Below are 22,322 nucleotides of genomic sequence, written 5' to 3'. Positions count from 1 at the left end.
CACAGCTGCATTGCTAAGCCAGACTCTGATTCCTTAAGGGACACAGCACGGTGGACATTTGACACATTGAGGCAATCTAAGAACATCAGAACACAGCAATCCTGGATTTACAAAGATATAATATAATTTCTCAGCTACTCAGGGACAGACAGAAAGGATCAGTGTCAGGTTTAGGTACAGAGGCAAATGTGCAATGCAGCTCCACTAAGATGATTAAGGGGCCACAGCATCTCTCATATGAGCAAAGCCAAGAGAGCTGGCCTGTGTGCCCTAGGGGAGAGAAGGCTTGGGGGGCTCAGCAGCCAATATAAATACCTGAAGAGAAGGTGAAAATGAGAAAAATGTTTCAAGAAACCTCTTAATTATTTGAAAAGAAAAGGACTGCTGGACTTTTAGAACAGTTGAGTATTTTTTGTTTTTTAGGTTAATTTTCCACTGTAGCAATACTCTCTATTCTGCGCTGTCACAGCAACTGGAATGTGAAATAAATTTCATAAACCAAAGGCAACAAAAAAAAAAAACTCAAAAAAAGCTCAGAGAACAACTATTCTGTTAACCCACAGCAAGTCAACATCAATATATTTACTTCAACTCAGCTTTATTTGTGAACAGTCAAACAGTCCATCAATAGATTAACAAAACTGACACATTTTCTTTTTTCTTTCTCATAGCCTGGAACACCTTCACAAACTAAATAGCCAATATCCTGACTCCTCTTCCCTAGCCATCTTCCAGTAAGTTTCTAAGAGCCTCCAGAGTGCATTTCACTTCAATGGCCTCCACTTACTTAATAAAAGATTCCATAATGCACTTGCAAACCTCCACTCTCACACTTTCCTTCTGGAACATATCCAGAAATGGCAAGAATTTCTCCTGAAAGTACAAATACATAAACAAGTAAAATTAGGTATGTTACAAACAACACACTAAAACAGTAAATATTTTGGATAAGTTTTATAAGCACAGCTATTTAGGTAAAGCTATTTTCATCTTTTTTGAAAACAGTAATTCATCTCAAAGGATGAAAAAGTGGAACTAATGGAAAAAGACTGATGGCTGAAAGATGTATCAATTTATTGATTGCAGAGATCCAGAAGGGAACACAAAATACAGAACTGTTTGAATCAAACATTGCACTTTATTTTTAAAAGCAACCACATGCTTCAAAAGCTTAAGATCATGACAAATTCAGACATCTATGAGAAAAAAAAAAGCAAGATACTATAAACAATTAAAATAGTCTACACATCATCAACAATTCCACATCTAAGTGAAGGTCTAAGACATTCAAATTTTCTTAAAAAAAAAAGGGTCTAGATTGTTTAACATACTAAAATACTTAGTTTCTGTATCATCTCAATAATATAGTAAGGGTAAGCTTTTCAGAATTATCCAAGCAATTTGTGAACAAGATTTGATCCCAAATCCACAGCCTCAGTCTTGAGTTTCACTCTTCAAATGGTTTCTGTACTTTGACACACACTGTCTGCTGTCTTTGTGTCTATTTTTCATATAGTCTCTGACTTCTCTGAGTTCCACTCTGTTTCAATGCCAAGTGTCAATGCTGTGAGAGGGTATGTTATGTACCATAATACAGAAACAGCTACCAGCAATTACATTAACATACACACAAATAAATGTTACTTTATCTTCCATTGATTGTCACTTACCAGAAACAAACAAACTTAGGGAATTTAACAGCCTAATGAAAAAGCATAGAAAACTGGAATTGGAATAATAAGGACTTAAGTAGTAAGCAGCAGAAAGTTCACAAAATATTTCTGCACTTAGCAACTTGACAAAAAGTCCTTGCATTCTCTGAAATTGTAAATAATCTAAATATCTCAGTCAAGGTAAATTCTCTTGCAGAAAAACTGCCAAGCAGTTTTTCTTAAAAATTTATTGAACAGAATATCACTTACCACTGAAAAAAGCAGAGCAAAGTCATAGATATAGGTAATAACTTTCTGAATAATTGACTGCAGCTAAAGGGGAGAAAAAGGAAAAGTTTAAAAACAGGGGAAAATTATTGTAATATGAGTTAAATTAAGATTATCCACACCAGAAATTATTCTTCTCTAGTTACTCATAGAGAACTCTTTTGAAAGATGTTTCAAGCATTCATCCAACATAATTTCTCTCCCCAAAGCAGGACAAACTATAGCTATGCTATTCTGACACTTTTCCAGCATACCCTTCAGAAACCATATTGAACAGAGGCTGACCAGCCTGCCCAGGCTTTATTTGCTCTTCACTTCCATAGTTAGGCACTTTTTTTTTTTTAATTTAGAGTCTCCATGTCCTCCAGCTCTCTGCACTAAAACCCCAAACCAGTTTTTTAAATATTCTTTTGTAGGGACTTTTTCTACCCTCCAAAGTAACCACAGAAACCTTCTCAACTAATCCATATCTCATTTGGCATTCAGTCTCAAGAACTGGACACAATAATTCACTGAAGCCTTAACAATGCCAAGTAGGGATAGAATATTTTATGGTTTACTTCTTTTTAAACAGCCTACCATGATTGCTAACTTCCTTCAGCAAACACCACTGTTGATGTAGGAGTTAACTATTGCTACTTCTAAATACATAAATCATTCAGGTTTAGCATTTCTCAGAATTAAAAGATGGACGTGCATGGAAAAAAAGGAGAAATAAATCACAACATTCCAGTGCTCCAAGATGCTTCCCAAATTATAGCTAGTGTTTAAAAATAATTATTTTGTTATAAGAGTTATCAGTAATGTTTAAGAATTAATTCCATTTAAGAAACTGCCTATCAGATTTTTACAGATTTGGCAAAATAAACTCTTTACCTGTGGGTAAGCATCTTCAAATGCTCGATCAGGAGTCATGTGTTTGATAGCATCAGCCAGAACTGTATTGACTTCCCGCTTCTGTGTAGCAAAAAACAAGGTTACAAAATGAAATTGGCACATAAATCAAGTCACTAAACACCAGCTGAGTAGGATAATTTATTTCCATTTGCCAAAGCATCAGCTTTTTATGGAGCTCTAGTTTTATAAACTTTAAAACCATAGCTCCAGTAAATCTTTACTTAAACTGATCTATCTGCTATTGAAAAAAAGGATAAGAAACCTTCAGTGCTAAACCTTCAGCTTTACTACCTTTCAGGGGTAGTAAAGCTTCAAAGCTGCATCTTTTGTCCCCATCCATCTTTCATGAAAAAAACACCTTTTTTTCATTCCTATGCATTTATACAGAATAGTCAAAGCCTTTCCATCTTTAATACCAGACTGCTAACACAGCCACTTAGTCTGTATCACAAAAATTCAAAGGAAAAAAAGTAATTGTTACCTACCGTAAAATGCCTGCATGTATACTCCACCCACACTTCAGCACAGTTGATATAATCCTAGAAATACACGTGTCTTATCATTACCAATATTTGCAGGAGACTGTGAGAAATACACTTGCAAAAATTACACTTAAAAGAATTAACTCCTGAGGTATGATTGATGCAGACCTAAACATCTAGAATTCAAAAGTTGCATTTGTGTAATCATGTTATGTAAAATTAAGCTGTGCTTCAGCAGAGCTAAGAAAAGCAGGGATGATACAAAGACATTACATCACCTTTTTTTTTTTTTTTTGCAGCTGTGTGTATTTAGAAAAGGTAAACAATGTCATGCTAAGCATCTGCTTACTGAACAACTGGCTACAGCTTTGCTCTAAACACAGAATCAGTAGTAAAACAGAATGGACAGTAACTCACCTGTGGGTTCTTCAGCTTTGTTATAACCTTCCAGGCTTCATTTAATATTTGATGGCGATCATTTTCAGGAGGATCAGCCAATGCTAAGTTTAATCCCAGGGAGCGAAAGAGGAGATGCTGAAAATTAATGAGAATTTTTCAATTAAAGGTAGATAATGCACATCCATCCAAGACTGGTCTGGCAGGTACAGTGTGCAGAAAGATTTTCAGATCAAACCACTTGAATAATTTTATTCAATTGACACACGAGTTATGTAGGCAACTAAAAGCACAAAGACCTTTGTCACAGAGAAGGAATTGTTACAAATTACATATAAAATGTTACCTTTGGGAATCCAGACTCATCACACTCTTTAATCATGCCAATGAAGTCCATTGATCTTGCAGCAATAAACTCTGCCCTGAATGCCGACATGACCGAATTCAATAGCAAAGCACTGCAAGGAACACAACATAGATCAATACAGCTCAACACCAACTCACATTTAGTAGTAGCTGCATTTACATTAATCTGAACTTCTTAGACTAACAACTGTCCAGCATCTATAGTTAATTTAAAAATAAAGAAAGAAACAAGGATAAAAAGACCCTCACATAAACTGAGCTTGCCTTGATGAGGAGTAGTAATACATAAGCAAAACAAGAAAACATTAAGTCACCAGATAAGGAAAAGGTAACCCTGCCTGTAAAATACTTCTTCCACACAGCTGTTTTTGAAGCCATCATGTTTAGCAGGAGTTTACTAGAAATATCAAGCAAACCAGGAGTAGCTGATATTTACAAACTTACTTTCTGTTTAATTACAGCTCAGAAGAATACTTAGGGAGGGCAAATCCCTATTGAAATTTCTCCTAATTAATTATATATGCATTTCTAGCGGCTGCATTGTTAGAGTTTAAATAAATCCAAAGTCATGGTCATGTGTTAACTGGCAATGACATATTTAGACATTTCTGATTAACCATTCATACAGATATTTGTGTTACCATCAAGCCAAAGCCACAATGGAAGACTGAACTCTGCATCACTATAATATCCAGTTTACTCAGCCATGAGTTAGCTCAAGAAGCTGCCCCCTAAAACACTGTGCCCTTCACTAGTCTCAAACAGTTTGAATACAGGGCAGTTTACCTTGAGGGAAACTCTGCAGAGTGCTTAAAATAACCCAGCAGCTTCTGTTTCTGCCTGAGCTTTAGTGATCCCATGACAATTTGACTGGAATTTGCATTTCATCATTAGACAAGCACTTCTAGTTCACTAGGTCTGTGCTTTGCAATACAAAGGACCAGGCTATCACTTTTCACTTAGATGGCTGCAAAGTAGCTCATGGAACATACTGAGATTATTTAAAGATTCATATACTGATACCTCTTGCTTTGTAGCATTTTGACAGTCATGAGAAGACACAAAACACAGAACTCGACTTCGAAAGAAGACTACTGCTTTAAACTGGATCACTCAACTTCCCAATAATAAGGACACGTCCCAAAAACATTAAAAAAAAAAAAACTTACTATACTCAACATTTTATCCTTCCTTCAAAGAGAAAACAGGAACAAAGAAGATTAACCTAGCCCATTTCTAGGGCTAGGAAGCTGATTTGAAAGTAAGTTCCACAAAACAAATCAACACCTATACAAAACGATTTGTATGTCAGAGAATGTGAATTATTTTTATCTGTTTGATACACTCTGATACAATACCATTTTCACAGCACATTTTTTAAATAATGCTTTCCCCACACACCTTAACCCTGTCACAGAATGCTGGCATTCCTCAGCTAAGTGATTAACATATTTTAGTTCCTCAGCTGCTGCAGAATTGGATTGTGTAAAGCACATCAGAAAAAAATTAGATAGCTGAAAACTTTCACAGAACTCAGCCAAGCTACCCAACAAAATGAACAAAGAGAAGCCCATCCCCAGGCCAGACTGCATCCACAAAACCCAATGAGGACATCCAACCTTCAGAGCAGACCATCTTCTGAACACAACCACCCTGCACAAAGACTTCTAGAAGACGTTTGAGATCCTAATTTTAATGTTGATAAAAATAATTCCCTAAGTATTACCAACTTCCAAAGGTTGCTAGCAGCTTTACAACTTCCCTTGCTGAATGCATCTGTGGCCTGAGAGTAGCCAGTGAATGGCAGGGGAAAGGAAAAGGAGAAAAACTCAGAAAAGCGAAGCAAAACCAAGAATCTGAGACATGGCTAAGGGAGAGCAAATTACATGTCCTAAACTTTGGCTTAGGAGCCAGAATGCAGCAACCAAGTAAAACAAATTAACTTCGGCTTGACAAGCAATCTACCAGATTTTAGAATTCATCTCTGGAAAGCAGATGCTCATAATCATGATTTAGTAAGCTACTGGGAGAATGAAAGCTGCACTATGCATCCTGTTTCCAAAAGAGAGAGAACATTATTCCAGTGACTCAGGGGTACTCATTAAAGACTCCTGCCTTCCACACTCGGCAACACTTACTTGTTTCCCAACTTCTTGCATCTTTCCATCATCTCAGTAAGCAGAACCTGGAAAAATTACTTATTAAAATTACAGAATAGAGACTCTGCAAATATATTCAGTTTTAATTCCTGTACTGAAATCCACTAAAAGCTGTTTTAATTACCTCTCCAATACATTCCACTAGTCCTGTCTTACCCTATATTTACAGCACAAGAAAACAATGGTGTAGCACATCTTCTGGAATAGGTACAGTGGCATTTCAACCAAAACCACCACTTTATGGAAGTCAAATCTGCAATCTTTCATCCATGCCATTACTCCAGGTAATCACTGTTTGCCAGCCAGGTCAGTTATCTCTGGCAGGAGAGGTGAAAACTCTGCCAAACTGACAGAGATTAAAACAATCTCTTCACTACATTAAGTTACAGTTTAGTTAAACCATTTGTCAATCTGTATGACAGAAGCAACTGATGAATTCAGGAAATAAAGATTAAACTAGCTAAAGGACAGTATGAAACAAACAAGAACGCTGCCTATGAACTTGAAGTGGCCACACTTGAGCTTTGTGGAAGGAAACATTCTCCCTGTACAGAAGACAGCATCAGACAGTCCTATGAAGGCTCTTTTTACTCGCCTTCTCGCTCATGTAAGAACTGACTGAGGGGTGGTTTCTTTAGTAGGCAAAACTAATTCTTCACCACAACAGTTCCTTTAGTACTGAGCATTACCACATTCACTTACGTCTGGAGCATGGTATGCAATACACTGTAAAATCCAGTCTATAGCAGGAGAATATAGGGTCAAATACAAAGGGATCTCCACACATTGCACGACCAGCTGATTCTGAACTGTATCCCCGTGTATCTGTTGAAATAAGAGACAAAAGTATGTGAACAGGTATTTAATGGGAAACACGATAAACTGGTCAAAGTTTGTATATGAATGGAAACGACAACAGACAGCAGCACAAAGGTACAGATATTATGGGGCATTCCTTGCAAAACTGGGGGAAAAATATCAAGCTCCTGACACATTATTCAAGTCTGGAAACATGCTGAATAGAGCAGTTTCAACTTACCAGAATGTATGTAAAATTTCCCATACTATATCTGGATACAGGAACACCCCTAAATCTAGATTTGAGAACTTCTAAGATTTTTTTTAAATATGTGACAGTTTGATTAAGGAGTGTATTTATATGATTTTGCAAATAAAACACTTATTTGCTTACTTGTTTAAATGTCAGGAGAAAGTCAAAAAAATTTTTGTTAAGGCTTTCTTTGAGTTGCGGTGCCACTTCCATCCCAACCTGTACTGAAAGAAAAAGATTTTATAATCTATCAATTCTCCTTCAGAGTGAGATGAAAATGCATTTGCTGAAGGAATACACCCAAGTCACACATATCAGATCAACAAATAGCTTTGAATCACACGCTTTTGACTGATTATTTCCTTGCTTATTATTACAACTACGTCCACTAACAAACACCCTGAGGCAGTTACAGCTGTTTTTAAACACCATCCTAACATCAGCTCCAAGGATCTGTAAGCACTGAGGAAATCAGCATCTACTCCAGTGCACTGCAACAGCCTACAGCAGCACATAAAATTATTCTTACTTACTACAAATACTTAAAGAAAGATTCCCCATTTGTAAAACAGAAGAGAAATAATTTTTTCTTTGTTTGTTGAAAGGGAGAGACAGGCAGCTGACTACTTGAGTAGTAGTCAAGCAGTAGTTCCTTGAAGCAGTCGCAGCACTGGCTGTAGTAAACCTTTGATACAATCAGAGGAGATAAGTGACAACCTACCCGGCAAAGGTATGCTCTGGCATAGACTGCAACCAGTGGATCTCCAATTCCTCTAATCATAGATGTTAACCGTGGGAGACATTCCGAAATGCCCCTGTTTTTATCAGAAATGAAAATGAGCTTTAGCAGTCAATAACAGATTCACATCACCTACAGGTAACTTCAGTAACTGCCTTGTAGACTAACAATTGAGCATGACTTATAGAAATATCTATCAAAGAAAAAGGATACTAGCACAAAATATTATTTTGTAAGTAAAATTTTCTGTGTACAGTAATACATATCTTCTATTCAAATTGCAGTATGTGCTATTCAGAGCAAGACAAATAAAATCAAAGAACTCCTCCTCTAGCTTAAAGAACAGCAGAGCTATGGAAAAGCTGTAACTTAGTGTAAGGAAAGCAGATGCTTAAAGCAGAGCTGACAGAACTTCCCACAGGTCCTTTTAGACAGAGGTGTACTAGTGCCTGGATATGAGGCACACTAATTCCAGTAAAAGAACTGCTTTTTAGGGATAATAAAGTTGTCAGCATAGTAGCAATTTGCCTTCCAACACTGATTTCAATATATAACTGAAGGACAGTTACAAGGGAAGGAACATTTTCTGCTCAGCAGCTGGCACTGTTTGGCAACACATTAAACTTGTACCAAAGTTTTCAATAGATGGTGGTTCATTGCTCCTACATTATTTCTCCTACTCTGTCTCTCCTAGTAGGACATCAATATTTTCCTTTCAGTTTTCTATCCTTTTCCCCACACTTCTCATGTCAACAATCTCCCTTCCCCTCCACCATCAGAAGCCACTGGTTTTCAATTTGCATTGGGATTTGTGACACCTGATATCACATTTGTACCTACATTTGAAAACTGAGAGCACTATTGCATTTCAAAGTGTATCACAGTTCACCTTTAATTTTTTCATGGTATTCTCATTAAAAATTCCAAAACCTCTCTGCTTCTTCTCAGTTCTACTAAGACCCTACCCATCATTAATCACAGACCTCTCATGCTTAATTCATTGAATTAGTTCCCAACTCTGCCCATTCACTTCCTTCCCATACTTAACATTATTCTTACGTTTTGGATAGGAACTTATTGCACTTCAGTATTGCTGCTTCCACGTAACTGAATTGAAGCCAAGCTAAGGAACAAAACTAAGATTCACACCGTTAAAAATGTGAAGCAAATATACACCAAATGGATATTATCCAAAATATTTTAAGGCCATCTGTAATTAATGTCACTACACTTTGCTGATTTTTACAATTTATCTACAAGATTTTGTTTAAAATTTTTTCATTCATCATCTCTACTTTGTCACTGCCAAAGTGCTCAGAGCCAATAATTAAGCATTCAGTTTACCATGCAACGTGACTCAAAAGTACATTCAAAACATACAGCCTGAAACAAACAAAACAACCAGCATAAACAGCAGATCCTGTGGGTTTTATTGAAACAAACATGTTCACTTTTGGAAAAATCTACAAAAAACCTGCAGGCACACTCTGAAGGTCTCATTTGACAAGGATACAATCTGGGAATGAGTTCTCTGATTGAAGCAATCTTGAAAAACCAGTTTAAGCAAGTTTCTTTAGCAGTATCATTAACACTCTCTGGAGAAAAGTTACCTAGGAAAAAACCCAACAACACAGAAATAGTTACATTCTTTCTGGAAACAAGTTACTTTTCATGTTAGGTTTAGGTTTAAAACTATTCTCTTGCCATTCCTCAAGAAATGAAGCGCACAACAATAAACTAGGCAATACATTTGCTTCTCAGCTCTCTTGAGCAGCAGTCAGAGCTGAATACATAACGAGAAAAGGTAAAAATCTTGTAGTAAATAACATTCCAGAACCTGAATTCAAGCACTTGGAGCTCATCTCAGAGGTGCTACTGAGAAATCCAATCTTTGCCTCTGCTCTTCCAAAATCAGAAATTGGAATAAAAAGAAAGAAAATGTAGAGAATCTGTAACAAACATGTGTATATAAATCCATAATGACTAGAGAACACACTAAAGAGATTTAAGCACTCAGTTTTTTTTAAAAGGTTAACATAAAATTTAAATAATACTTCTGCAAGAAGTAGGAAATACTGAACATGGACAGAAACCTTGTTTCTGTAAACTGAACATTGAACATGTTGTCTTACAAACTCCTTGTGAAACTATTTAAAACACCAGTGCTCTCCCACTCCTGCCTCCAGAAGGTGAGAAGGTCCACAACAAGTTTCCAACTTCCAACACAAGAGAAGCCACGTGTTAGAACCTCCTGCACTCAGTCAGGATCTTTCTCACATAGGACCTCAGGAGCTCTCACTGAACTTAGTTTCACTTGGCTCAGAAGGGGAAAGCTCAGGGGTTGGGCCTGAAATCCCCAAAGGTTCACATGCGCAGTCAGCACAGCACAGATTTTCCTTCTCCCTCCCACTTTCAGAGCTGCTTGGGAAGTTCCCACCAGCAATGCCCCTGGCAGCTGTACAGCTGCAGCAGGAGCTCAGCTCTCCAGAACAGAGGTAACTGTGCCCAGAAATCGTGATGTGCTATGAGAACTGCCTGCCTCCATTCATGTTTGCAAGAGCAGTTTGTCAGATCTGCAACAACCAAATTCATCTTAATTATTTTCTCTAGGTTCATTTCAAATTTCAGTATTTGCTGTTTTCAAGTTTACAGTTCCAATCCTATGGATTTAACTGCAAACTAATGGTACTGTTCCACTGCTAACTACAGAATGTTTCATCTTGCACAGATGTGCACTTAATGCACTCCAAATTGCAAGGAAATGCCTGTATTTTGCACAGAATGTTTCAACCTCTTGCTAAAGAGGTTCTTTCACCTGCAATGTCAAATTAGATTTTTATATTGTGTTGGAACTTAAACTGAAGAAAGGAAAAGGGCCCCAGTTAAATTATGCTAGAAGCAGCCTGCTGCTTCTTCCAAAATTCTTCTCTTATAACAGCAAAACTACACGCTTCCAGTGTAGCAACAAAAGCATCTATTTACCAAAATCTGAGACTCTCAGCTTTATTACATTTCTACCATTAACATTAAGCTACCAAACTGTAGTACTTTCAGAAGAGAGCATATGCTAAGACAAAAAAAGGGGAAAAAGAAGTCTTCATCTAATTTGGCTATTCCTGTTTAATTCTCCAGTCCCATAACAAAGTCTGTATTAGAGAACTTACACGATTCTTTGTGATTTCAAGCCTCAGAAAGAAACAGTTTACACTGAGTAACAGCAGAACCATAAGCACACATTATTATATCTTAGATATATCCTTCACAATTAAAATGTATTTTTTGCATGAACACTGTGAATAGTGGAAGCTGAAATCACTGGATTTTTACCCTGTTAAAAACTAAAAGCTACTACATTCAAATCAGAACCTCTTCTATCAGAGACAGAGTAGCAATGGTCCTGTTTAACCTTCCTCAAGGTTGGATATGATTTTTTTTCTGAAGCACAACGGAAACAAAGTTACCTGGCAGAGAGACTCGGTTATCCACACACATTGACAGAATTCTTTCATATACCAGTTTCCCTGGTAAAATAAAAAAAAAAATTAACGACTTGTAAAACACAAAGTGTTGGTACAAAGGTTCCCTTTCCAACATACAATGAAATTAGATGGAAGAAACAGAAACGTCTGGAACACTGACATTTTGCTGCCCTCTAGCGAGGCTGAAATGTTCAGTGCGATTGAGCACTTCTCACACTATAAAAACATTCTCTGGCTCCCTTAAGAGCAGAGGTAACAGACAGGTCACATTTCTCCCAGGCCAGGAAAGGACAGCTGGTGTCCTGACTTTGCTGAGTTTAGATATTGTGTTATCTCCAGCAGCTTTCAGCAAGCAGGAAGGAGCACAAAGAGGAAACATGACCTGAAAAAACAACTGGATCTCTGTCGTAGCATATCCTGCTGGCACCAAAATACCCATCAACTTTGACTACCATTGTAAATCTTTTCCATAACATGGCAGCAAAATAAGAGAGTCACATGAAGTGGATGACAATTTCACTAACAAGTTTAAAAATATATTTAAAAAATCAGTAACTTCCTTCTGATCACTTCATAGTCCCTATCCAGCCAAAGAAAACTTTCTAACTTCTATTCTTTAAATACAAGAACAATGAAATATTATGTCAAAAAGCTGCCAAAATCCAAAATATTTTTATAATGACAGTGTGTTTTAAATTTCAAAATGCAGAGGTCATGATTTTTCCTAATATTTTGTTCTCGATATTAACTAATACATAAAGCACAGAACCACAAAAAAGATCCTTTTTATCTCAAAGACTTTGCTCTTAGGAGATTTTTTACAATAATATACCATGTTTACCACTGGTGCCCAAATGTTTATGTTGGAAATATTCCATGTTAAAACTAAAAGTAATTTCAGCTCTTTTTGGATAACTTTGATGCTCTGTAACATTACAAAAAAATAACCTTATTAACAACTGTGTAGTAAGTCTGGCACAGTAGATACTTACCAAAAGTATCGAGGATATCTGTAATTAAAACAAATTTACTTGGATAAAACTGAATCACTGTTGTCTCTGAAAGAAGCTTAGAACACTAGAAAAAAAAAAAAAACACAACAACACCATTTTTAGAGGCTAACACAAGTTTGTGTTTTTACTCCAGAAAAGCTGAAATGGAAGAATATTCACAGATGGAAAGGGCCAGTATGAACTATGAAGCCAAAAGCACTAGGACATCCAATATAACAGACCATAGTGCTTGTTGTAATTTTCAGGTTATTTTTCATTTCCAGAGCTACACAGACCTGGTTTTTCTTTATACAGGGTAATCTACAATGCAGAGTTTCAGCTGACCATGAAGAGCTGTGCATGGTTCAGACAAGAGAAATTCTCTTCCAGACAAAGCATTAAAAGGCACTTCTTCTCTAAAATCACTTTTTTTAAGGACACTTCAGTTTTTCACTCTCTCTCTAAGCATCCACATCAAACACAAAATGTAATATAGATTGAATTAAGAAACCATTTTAGAAGTGTAGTTAATAAGCTTTCCAATGGATTTTTGCAGCTCACATAACTAGTTCAACCATTCTGGAAACAGAATGAACCACAGCCAGCTCCAGAGAGGATTCTGTAATCAATCACCACCCACTGGGACACAACCTGATCACGGCCTTTGGACTATAATGGTACAATGGCTGGTACAAAGTCACATTTGAAAATGTATTACCCACTTAGTTCTACTTTCATTGGATGTCAGGCCAGGAAGGGACATCAATCCACTCACTGTATGAATTCAAAATATAGACTGAGGATTGAAGATATTTCTAAGATATTTAATTAAGCTATACTTTGTTTTACAGGATTAAACTAAAGTCAAAAACTTTGGCAGAAGGTTACTCACCAAAAAAAAACCAAGACAGCTTCTACCAAAAGATAAAGGGTGAATGACTGGCTGGGAGAGAAATCCACCCGCTCCTTGCTTAAGCCAAATGTAGCCTCTGGCCCCAAGTCTTCTCTGGTCTCTAAGGCTGACAATATCTTCTATGAGCTCCATCCTTTTTCTCTCCTTCACCAGTACCACTTTTCTTAGAGCTCACACACATAATCACCTTACTTCAGCTTATTCTAAGTAGCTTAGCATACTCCATCTTGCCAAGCAAAGCATCTTGCAAAAAGGCACTTGAGGAACCATAGAACTGCTTAGGTTGGAAAAGACCTTCAAGACTGCTGAGTCCAACCTTTAATCCATCACTGCCAAGATCATCAATTAAAAATATCCCCAAGTGCCACATCCACACACATATTTTAAATACCTCCAAGGACAGTGATGCCACCACTGCCCTGGGCAGTGGTCCAGCAGACTGGACAGTGATTGAGAACCTTTTGGTGAAGAAATGTTCCTAACCAGAAGCCAAACTCACTCCTCCTACTGTAATAATCAGTAATACAGTAATACTGTAATACTGTATTACCACTCTGTAATAATAATGACAGACTATGCCTAGAACCACAGCCTGATGCCAAGAGAACTACTCAGCTCTTTCAGAGGCTACAGCACTCTGCAAGAGCAAACACAAGCAAAGTTCAGTGAGGTTTTTACCCTATCCTGCTTTGTAACTATAGAATTATTATCCTTCATGAAACTTTTAAATTCATTAATTACACAAGTACCTATTTCATTCTCAGCCAGTCTTCCAATTAGTGATGAGCAACTGCAGCATTAAGTGCTAAGTGAACAACACTTTAGCAGAGATAAACACATTCAACTTTGGTACCACTTTCCTAAAAGGAAGCACTGGATCCCATGTTAGAAACTGTATTATTTCAAAATTGCTTGTGAACCAGTTGCAAAACAACATAGGAAAGTATCAATGCATAGATGATTGCTGCATTATCACACACATATATATATATTTAGACACAAAACACTCTAAGTACAGTACATCTCTGCTGCTTTTCTTCTCATCCAAAGACAATATTCACACTTCATATTCCTATATATGGATTTTTTTAAAAATAACAATAACAGTGCTGATTTCATAGTATTACAATAGTACATTAGTCACCCTAGGTCATGTATCTCACTTCATTAATGTTTCATTTCCTTTTTTGTCTTTACGACAATTTAAGATGAAATTATTTCAAGCAGTTTTCACAAGAGTATTGAGAACGACCAAAAAAATATCCTGACTTTATATAACCCCACTGGATGACTACGAGCATTACATCAGTTTTACAGTTTTTAAGGATGTCATTATCTCATCTGTCCTCTGCTGCACTCTGCCTCTGGCCTTTTTTAAAGGCTAAGCTAAACCAAAGAGCATTTAACTGTCCTGTTTCCCCATGCCCTCCTCAAAGCATATCACCCCAAATGACCCAAAGGAAAACTGTGGACAAGTTCTCAAACAAACAAACTAAAACAAACCCCATACACACAATTTTAAAAAACTGGAGCTGGTTTTGCTAGCTTGCCAAGGTCCTAAATCCCTTTATTTAATTGCCCTACTAAGTTTGGATGGGTAAAATGCTGATGTTCAAAAAGCCATTCTGCTATTATTTGTTGGGAGCTGAAGGGGAAGAGGACAGGAAAGGAAATTAAATGTCCTACAAAGAGCTGACTATCACTACATGCTATATGTTCTAACTATCCTTATTTGGTGGCTCACTGAGAATTTTATCCCACATAACCTAGTCAAAACCAGTATGTAACAACAAAACTGAAAATCCAACTACTGTCTGAAGTCATAAAACTCAACTCTGGAACAAATGTGCTTCAGAGAAGAACAAAAGAAAAGAATAGAAAAATAGTAGAAATCCTTCTTTTCTCAAGAAGGAAACTGGACAAGTTATATCAGCTAACTCCCTGGTTCTGTACAGAACAAAAACATAAAACTTACCTGGATGACTATTTTCAGAGCTTTTACTTTCTGATCAGAGGACCATGCATCCTTTAAAGACTGGTTCAGTTCTTCAATTCGGTTCATGTAATCCTGCTGAGTCAAATTTAACAACTCTTTCTGTGACCCCTGGCAAGAAGACACAAACCCACTTAATAAGAGCAGGAGGGAAGGAAGGAGAGTGCTGTTATTATAGACTCAAATCACCATGCTGGGGGGGAGAATCCTACAAAATTTATTACAACTCCTCTTCAGGTCTCAGGAAAGTAGGTTATGAAACATCTCACCTTTGCACAGTAAAATCCTGCAGCCTGAGAAAAAATCTCAGTACTCAGTATTTCTATCAAACTCATAATTGTAACTTAAACTCAGGTAGACATATGCAGATTCTGCCACAGGGCAACCAGATTTATCAGATATTTAGCCTACAGGGCTCCACAAAATTTTATGGCATTAAGAAGGCAAATTAACAGCAATAGATCAGGTGAATTTTCACATCACAATTTCTAGTGATATAAAAATATGATTCTGCCTGAATTCTGTAACAATAAGGATTAAAATTACTAGAGAATTCCTACAGAAAGTACGTACTTGTCTAAATACTCCACTTGCAGAATCAGGACCTTTTTAAAAGTTTCACAGAAGATTTCTATTTCACAAATTCCTTTCACTGTTATAATGATGCTGTAATTTAATCAGAAAACTTTCTCACCTCTTCCAGATCATCCAGTTCTTCTAATCTTGTCCTCACTTTTTCAGAAACTGCTGAACCAGTAGTTGTGGTTTTTCCTGCAAAGAATTACAGACTTAAGTTTCTTTAACACTGAAATACTGGGATTTGTAAAGAGAAACAAATCTGAAAAAGCCTGACATGGACCAGTCAGCTTCTGTGACAGAACAAGTGGTTTGATTCATTTAGTGACTATTCCTGAAGACACACATCTAAACATACCTACAGTGCATTCACTTTGAACAAGGGCAATGACAAGTAAGCAAAATTGAATATAAGTGGATTTTCCTGCAAGCTTTACTGGTAAGAAAAGAATCATCACATAGAACCACAGGATAATTAAGGACAGAAAAGCTCTATGGAGGTCTGTGTCCACCTCTCCTCCTCAAAGCAGGTCCAGTTGTGACGTTGTAACAGTTGCACAGGGTGCTATTCAGTCAATTTAACAATATCTAAGGATATAAATGTCACACTCTGCCTGAACATCCAGTTTCAGTGTCTGACCATTCTTATTGCAAACAAGTATTTTATATTTTTGCAGATGCTGAAATGCTGCATGTTTATTCATATAAAAAAATCCTGATTTACTATGCTATGATTACTTAGCCCAGTTTCTCTTTGCTAGAAAACATGATAAAATATTTAATATCTGGTTCTTTTTTAAACATCCAGCACACAACTGAAATCACTTCACTTTCATGTAAAGAGAATAACTGAACAAGTTCCCAAAGGACATGTTTGCTTTCCTTCCAGCTAGCAGAAGAGCTGATAAACATGATCCTCAAAACATCATTGCTCAGTTTAAATGGAAGAAAGTTTTAAGCTACAGTGGAAGGCAGTGCAGTGAAATAATCAGAAATTCCTTAGCCCACAGGAATAAAAGACAAGGTGGTTGAGTGGCTTATTTTTAATAATTATTTTAAACAAACATCCAGACATCTTACCAACAAAAAAGCAAGAAGCATGATGTCAGAATGGGGGAGGCAGTAAAAGACATTTCAACTATTCTTGACCCCAAATTTGTCCCTGCACCCTGTCTCAAGCAAACTCTGTAACTGGTAAAGAAAGTGCTCACCTTTTTCAGATCCCATGTACAAATTCTGTGAAGGAAGCAGAAGCAGACTGTTAGAAAACACACACTCTCTAGCATTCCAAGAATGCATAGGGTAATTACACTGCTAATTAACCCTCTAATCATTTAGAAGTAGACACAAGACCAAAAGTTATCTGCATTGTTACAAAAAGACAAAGTATATATTGTTACAAAAAGACAAAGTATAAATAACAAAAGACTTGGACTCAGCTCTGGAACAATCTTTACAAGTGAGAGTTTGTGATTCAGTTTTCTACAAAAATAAAACTGAAATCTAGCGGACCAGTATTTACCCATGAAAGAATTATAAAATAGCAACATCCAAAATCCATTAAAGGTCTAGTACAAATTAAAAAACCGGTGGCAGCCACCACTTACAATAGAAAGCTTCTCTGTTGTTGTGTATCTAGCAAGGATTTCACCACGTTTGCTCGACCATGGTTCAAAGTCACTTCCTACTGCTGAGCTCTCATCTTTATCCCGTTTCCTTCGTGTACCATCCTGTGACAGGAGTACAAGCACAAAAGTTAAGTACAGATCTGGAAAAAGAAGAGAAGGCTCATGACAAAGGTCAGCTTAATGTTTCAAGTTCTGGCTGATCCTTTCAAAAGTTACATTATTAAAAAAAATCCATATTTAAATAAATACGTCAACATAAACCAGATAAAAGCAGGTAAATAAAAAAAATATTCTATTAATACGGTATATTTCCTATATTAACCTCTTTGCTGGTGAGACAATACATTTCATCCAGGGTTAGCTTTACAGTTTTGGTTTGGTTTTGGTTTTATTTTACTTAGTTGAGACAACTACCCCCAGAGTTACCGTGGGAGGAGCAGCAGTCACAGGATCTGCAGCTGCTGCAAACAATGACAAGGGATCAGTGCCATCCAACACACTGCTCAGTGGGTCCATCAGAGAACTAGAGGAAGAGGAGGAGGTGGAAGAAGTACTTCCCTTCCTGTTCATCTTCTTTGTCTTGGATTCAGTAACCTAAAGGCAAAGGTCAGAACTATTAAACAAAAAGGCTTTCCTTTCCCTCACTTTTCTTAAATAAATCACTGAAATACATTCTACATAAATTGTGCTGTTGCAATGAAGGCAAGGAGACATCAAACAAACTCTTTGGAGTGAGCACCAGCATTTCAGTTGAAGCCCCCCTTCTCCCTGAATCTGGAGGCATTCACTCTTCAGTAGCATTTCCACTGGTTTTTTTTCCCTCCAACTCCAGGTGTACAAAATTGTAAGAACAACCACACTGAGTATCTTTCTAGTTCCTTTCCTCTATTTTATTATGTTTGTCTCTATCCTCCCAACTCTTCCTTGCTATTTAATTTCCTCTGCCAGCTTCATCTTTTCTCCTAGGACACTCGAGCCTGGAAAATCAAATCCATACTCAGGCCACTATCTTCTCTCCCTGCTGACCTTCCTGAGCAGAAGCTACTGCCCATTTACCATTCATCAGTGGATAATTCATCTCTTTGAAGCTGGATTTTTTCTGTATATCTTTAAAAGCCTCTTACACATCAAAGAAATTAAAAATGTTTTAAAGTACACAGCTGACTGGAAGCTAACCCAAAACCAAACCTTACATCAAGCAATTATGCAGGTCTTTTGTAATGCAACAATTTGATTTTAAATTTACCCATTATTCAGCACTTAATGCAACCAAGAAAGCCTACAAACTGAAGGTGCTGTATTTGTCAGGAGACTCTTTCTGGCACATCACACACCAGCAAACTTCTGTAAAGGGCAAACAGAATAAACCTTGATGCCTCTAAAACAGGCCACTAACACAGAAAGCAACTTTACAAGTACCACCATCAATGCTTTTTAATTTTAAAGGAACAGACGTTAAAAGAGGAACACAATCAGTCTGAATTTAGATATATTTTCCAAAAGCACGAAAAAACTCACTGTAATGGGTTTCAGTGGATGGTAATCTCCAAAATCCAAGGATACAGATTCCAGTTTGCACACTTCAGATTCTGACACATAGTTCCTTGATCTTGCATGCCTTAAAAAGTACGAGTGAAGGGAAAGTATATATGCTTATAAATAACCACATACTAAGAGAGAACCATATTCAAATCTATAGAGATGCTTATTCACAAAAACAGCATATTGAAAAATAAGCATAAAGATCCAAATTTCTCTCTACTGAGATAACATAAAACTAAAACTGGAGAAATTTTACTTTCAGCCATTTAGTTGTACCCTTTTTTAGTCTTTGAAACATGCAGAGCTGCTACTTGTTCTTTTCTGTTTCAGTCAAGATCCTGAGAATGTTTATGGCACACACTATTGCCTCAGCTGAACAAGTAAAATCAGGAGATGCACAAAAAATTCTTTGATCAGACTCCTAACAAAACCAAACAGCACTTCCCCCACATAACACACGTCTTTCCCACAAGAATTAATCCAAACTTTCAAATAATTCCATTCCTACTCAAAGACATAACTAATTTGGAAGATTTTCAGCAGTGCTGAAAAAGAGCAGCCAGCTCTTCTACAGACATCATGTACCCCAAAAATCCAAGTTCCCTTAATAATGAATTATGGATTAGATAATTTATGGCTGTGCCTCTCTAAGGAGAAACTTTTGACATCTAATGAGATAGAGTCCAGTGAAATCCACATGCTTATTTGTTTGTTTTGTTGATCTCCAGTCCCTTTTCTTTTTGCTATTGTCACATTGCTCAATGACTCTTCTTGCTCATTTGCATCACGGGTTAATAAACATCTGGGTGGAAAACCTTCCAAACTCTTTCTGACTACACAATTGTAACATTTCTTTAACTGCTGACAGCTCTCTCAGCATCCCCAGGCCAAAATCAACTGCACTCCAATTAGTGCAAGCACACTGGGTAAATGCACGTGGTAATAATACACACGTGGGAGTGAACAAGAGCTGTAAACCCTGTAAATAAGCCTTTAAAAAGTACAGTGTGCCTATTCAAGTGATAAGACAGCTTGTAACAAAGCTAATACAGATCACAAGACCAAGTTTGCTCTGGCATTATGTTGTGCTTACTCTCCAGGGAAAGGAGATTAGGCATTCCTTTCTTGGCCACAGCAGTGCAGCCAACTTTTGAGAAGAAATAAAAATAAGACTCTGGCCAAGCTGGGGTTTCATCCTCTATGCATCCTGCATGATTACACCTGCTTCAGGTGCTGTTTTAACAGAGGGTTTCAAACCTTTTCCACACATAAGCAGCACTGCAACTGCCACCACTCTGCACCTCCAACACCTGCCAGCCTACCAACCTTTTTCTCTCCTCCTGGTAAACCATCTTTGTTCCTGGGACTGTTTTCAGGCACACAGCACCTTCCCAAAGCCAGTGCTTATCCTAAAGCAAGTCCTTCAAAAAGCTCACAGGGAGCACAAAGGAGCCAGGCATACAAAACAGAAGAGAGTCCCTTTACAACACTAGACATATACTGGTATTGGCAATACATTGAGGCACATCCCATAGTGGTTGTATCTATCATTATCTGAATAGTAAACATAAAACCAAAACAATTTTTCTAGATAATTATGCATAATTATTATAAAAATGCATTGCAGCCTACACTTCAAATTATTTCATGTACTACTTTAACAAATTTGTTTAAATTTTTAAGATTTGCTTAATTTGAACATTATGTTAATAAAACTCTCCAGCACCAACAGGTGCTATTTTTTCCCTCATATGCAGACTGATGACTATGCAGACAATAAATCTGCAAAGCAGCTTTTTAGCATTAATACTGCTTAAAAATAACTAGGGTTCTGCTAAACCCTAAACCGTGAAAATATCTTCCATATTAGAGAACAGCATGATGGAAACATCTTACTCTGGTGAAGGTCTGGTTATTTCCCCATGACCACTTCTACATCAGTGTTACTAGACCTATTTATTAGGCTGTTACCTCATTGCTGTGCTATATAAAACCCAAATTTTCAGCATCTCTTGTGCTCTGGTTTCACTCTGTTTTGCAACTGCTTTTGTCTGTTAGAGTGCCTCTTTTATCCTTCCTTTTCCAAACAAATACTAGACTAATTCCATGTCCTACGCAGTGCAGCTTCCTGAGATGTACACATTTTCCTGAAAATGCACGTTGCTAGAAGCTGACTCCGCCTCTATCTGTAGCCTCTGTCTACTGCTAAAGAGCCTGTGAAAGACAACTAACAGAGGCTGAACTGTGCTAGTAACACGGCAGGAGACCTTGATCTCCAGGGCAGGCAGCGAGGCGGGCGGACAGCGGGCCCGCAGTGACCCCGCCCGGAGGCGCTGGGCGCAGCGCTCCTGCCCCGCTCCGGCCCCTCGCCACGAGCAGGGCACGCTCCGTGACAGCAGCCCGGGAAAGCCAGCGGCGCTGGGGGAGCTCCTTTGCTTTAGGGGCAATAACGGGAGGCCGGCGGCCATCGCGTTCCGCCCGGCTCACAGCTGCGGCTCCGAGCCTCAGCAGAGCTGTGCTGCCCGCCCGGCACCCGCGTCGCTCAGTGTAACGCCGGGGTGTTAAGAACGCGATCTGAACCCTCGGGTTTCTCAGACAGCAGCCCCCGCCACTCGCGGCGCTCCCAGTATCCCCCAGCCGAACTGCCCCCAGCCCCGCGGGCGGAGAGGCCCCGCACTTTCCCCTCTGGCACATCCGTGACCACCCCCGCCTTAGCCCGCCGGCTGCGAGGGTCACCGAGCACGACAGAAGCCCTCTCCCAGGCGCGGGGGCCCACAGCCCCCCAGAGCCCACCGCGGGGGAACACGCAGCTCCCGGCACCGCCGCCTCACCAGGGGAAGGCGGCCATCTTGCGCCCCGTCACATGACAGCGCGCGGGGGCCGCGCCCTCCGCCGGAAGGTCTCGCCCCGCCCAAGGAAGCGCCTGAGGCGGGCAAAGCCCCGCCCAGAGCCAGCCCCGCCCAGAGCCAGCCCCGCCCAGAGCCAGCCCCGCCCAGAGCCAGCCCCGCCCAGAGCCAGCCCCGCCCAGAGCCAGCCCCGCCCAGAGCCAGCCCCGCCCAGAGCCAGCCCCGCCCAGAGCCAGCCCCGCCCAGAGCCAGCCCCGCCCAGAGCCAGCCCCGCCCAGAGCCAGCCCCGCCCAGAGCCAGCCCCGCCCAGAGCACACAAACGC

The 22,322-nt window shown here is 38.7% G+C and overlaps 1 protein-coding gene across 4 annotated transcripts in view; it reads right to left on the bottom strand.

The window, feature by feature from the left end:
• The window catches only part of VPS35L (VPS35 endosomal protein sorting factor like), a 47,009-nt gene extending 24,985 nt beyond the window's left edge, over window positions 1-22,024 (bottom strand). For 3 of the 4 annotated variants that reach the window (XM_066329622.1, XM_066329623.1, XM_066329624.1), the window contains exons 1-21: window positions 21,985-22,024; window positions 19,130-19,229; window positions 18,038-18,205; window positions 17,591-17,713; window positions 17,195-17,219; window positions 16,102-16,178; window positions 15,390-15,518; window positions 12,502-12,586; window positions 11,492-11,551; window positions 9,544-9,640; window positions 9,090-9,137; window positions 8,013-8,106; window positions 7,433-7,510; window positions 6,943-7,065; window positions 6,220-6,266; window positions 4,062-4,173; window positions 3,737-3,853; window positions 3,323-3,376; window positions 2,817-2,897; window positions 1,923-1,985; window positions 788-873 (exon numbers count right to left, since the gene is read on the bottom strand). In XM_066329622.1, coding sequence (XP_066185719.1) covers window positions 788-873; window positions 1,923-1,985; window positions 2,817-2,897; window positions 3,323-3,376; window positions 3,737-3,853; window positions 4,062-4,173; window positions 6,220-6,266; window positions 6,943-7,065; window positions 7,433-7,510; window positions 8,013-8,106; window positions 9,090-9,137; window positions 9,544-9,640; window positions 11,492-11,551; window positions 12,502-12,586; window positions 15,390-15,518; window positions 16,102-16,178; window positions 17,195-17,219; window positions 17,591-17,713; window positions 18,038-18,205; window positions 19,130-19,229; window positions 21,985-22,001 — 1,784 coding nt within the window. In that variant the 5' untranslated portion in view covers window positions 22,002-22,024. Of the gene's footprint in view, window positions 1-787; window positions 874-1,922; window positions 1,986-2,816; window positions 2,898-3,322; window positions 3,377-3,736; window positions 3,854-4,061; window positions 4,174-6,219; window positions 6,267-6,942; window positions 7,066-7,432; window positions 7,511-8,012; window positions 8,107-9,089; window positions 9,138-9,543; window positions 9,641-11,491; window positions 11,552-12,501; window positions 12,587-15,389; window positions 15,519-16,101; window positions 16,179-17,194; window positions 17,220-17,590; window positions 17,714-18,037; window positions 18,206-19,129; window positions 19,230-21,984 lie in introns of those variants that run through there. The other variant, XM_066329625.1, reaches the window with a different exon arrangement.
• Window positions 22,025-22,322: the final 298 nt, after the last annotated feature.

Source organism: Sylvia atricapilla, chromosome 15 (genome assembly GCF_009819655.1).
Source record: "Sylvia atricapilla isolate bSylAtr1 chromosome 15, bSylAtr1.pri, whole genome shotgun sequence".
Classification (NCBI taxonomy): domain Eukaryota; kingdom Metazoa; phylum Chordata; class Aves; order Passeriformes; family Sylviidae; genus Sylvia; species Sylvia atricapilla.
This window is presented reverse-complemented; position numbering and strand designations above follow the sequence as displayed.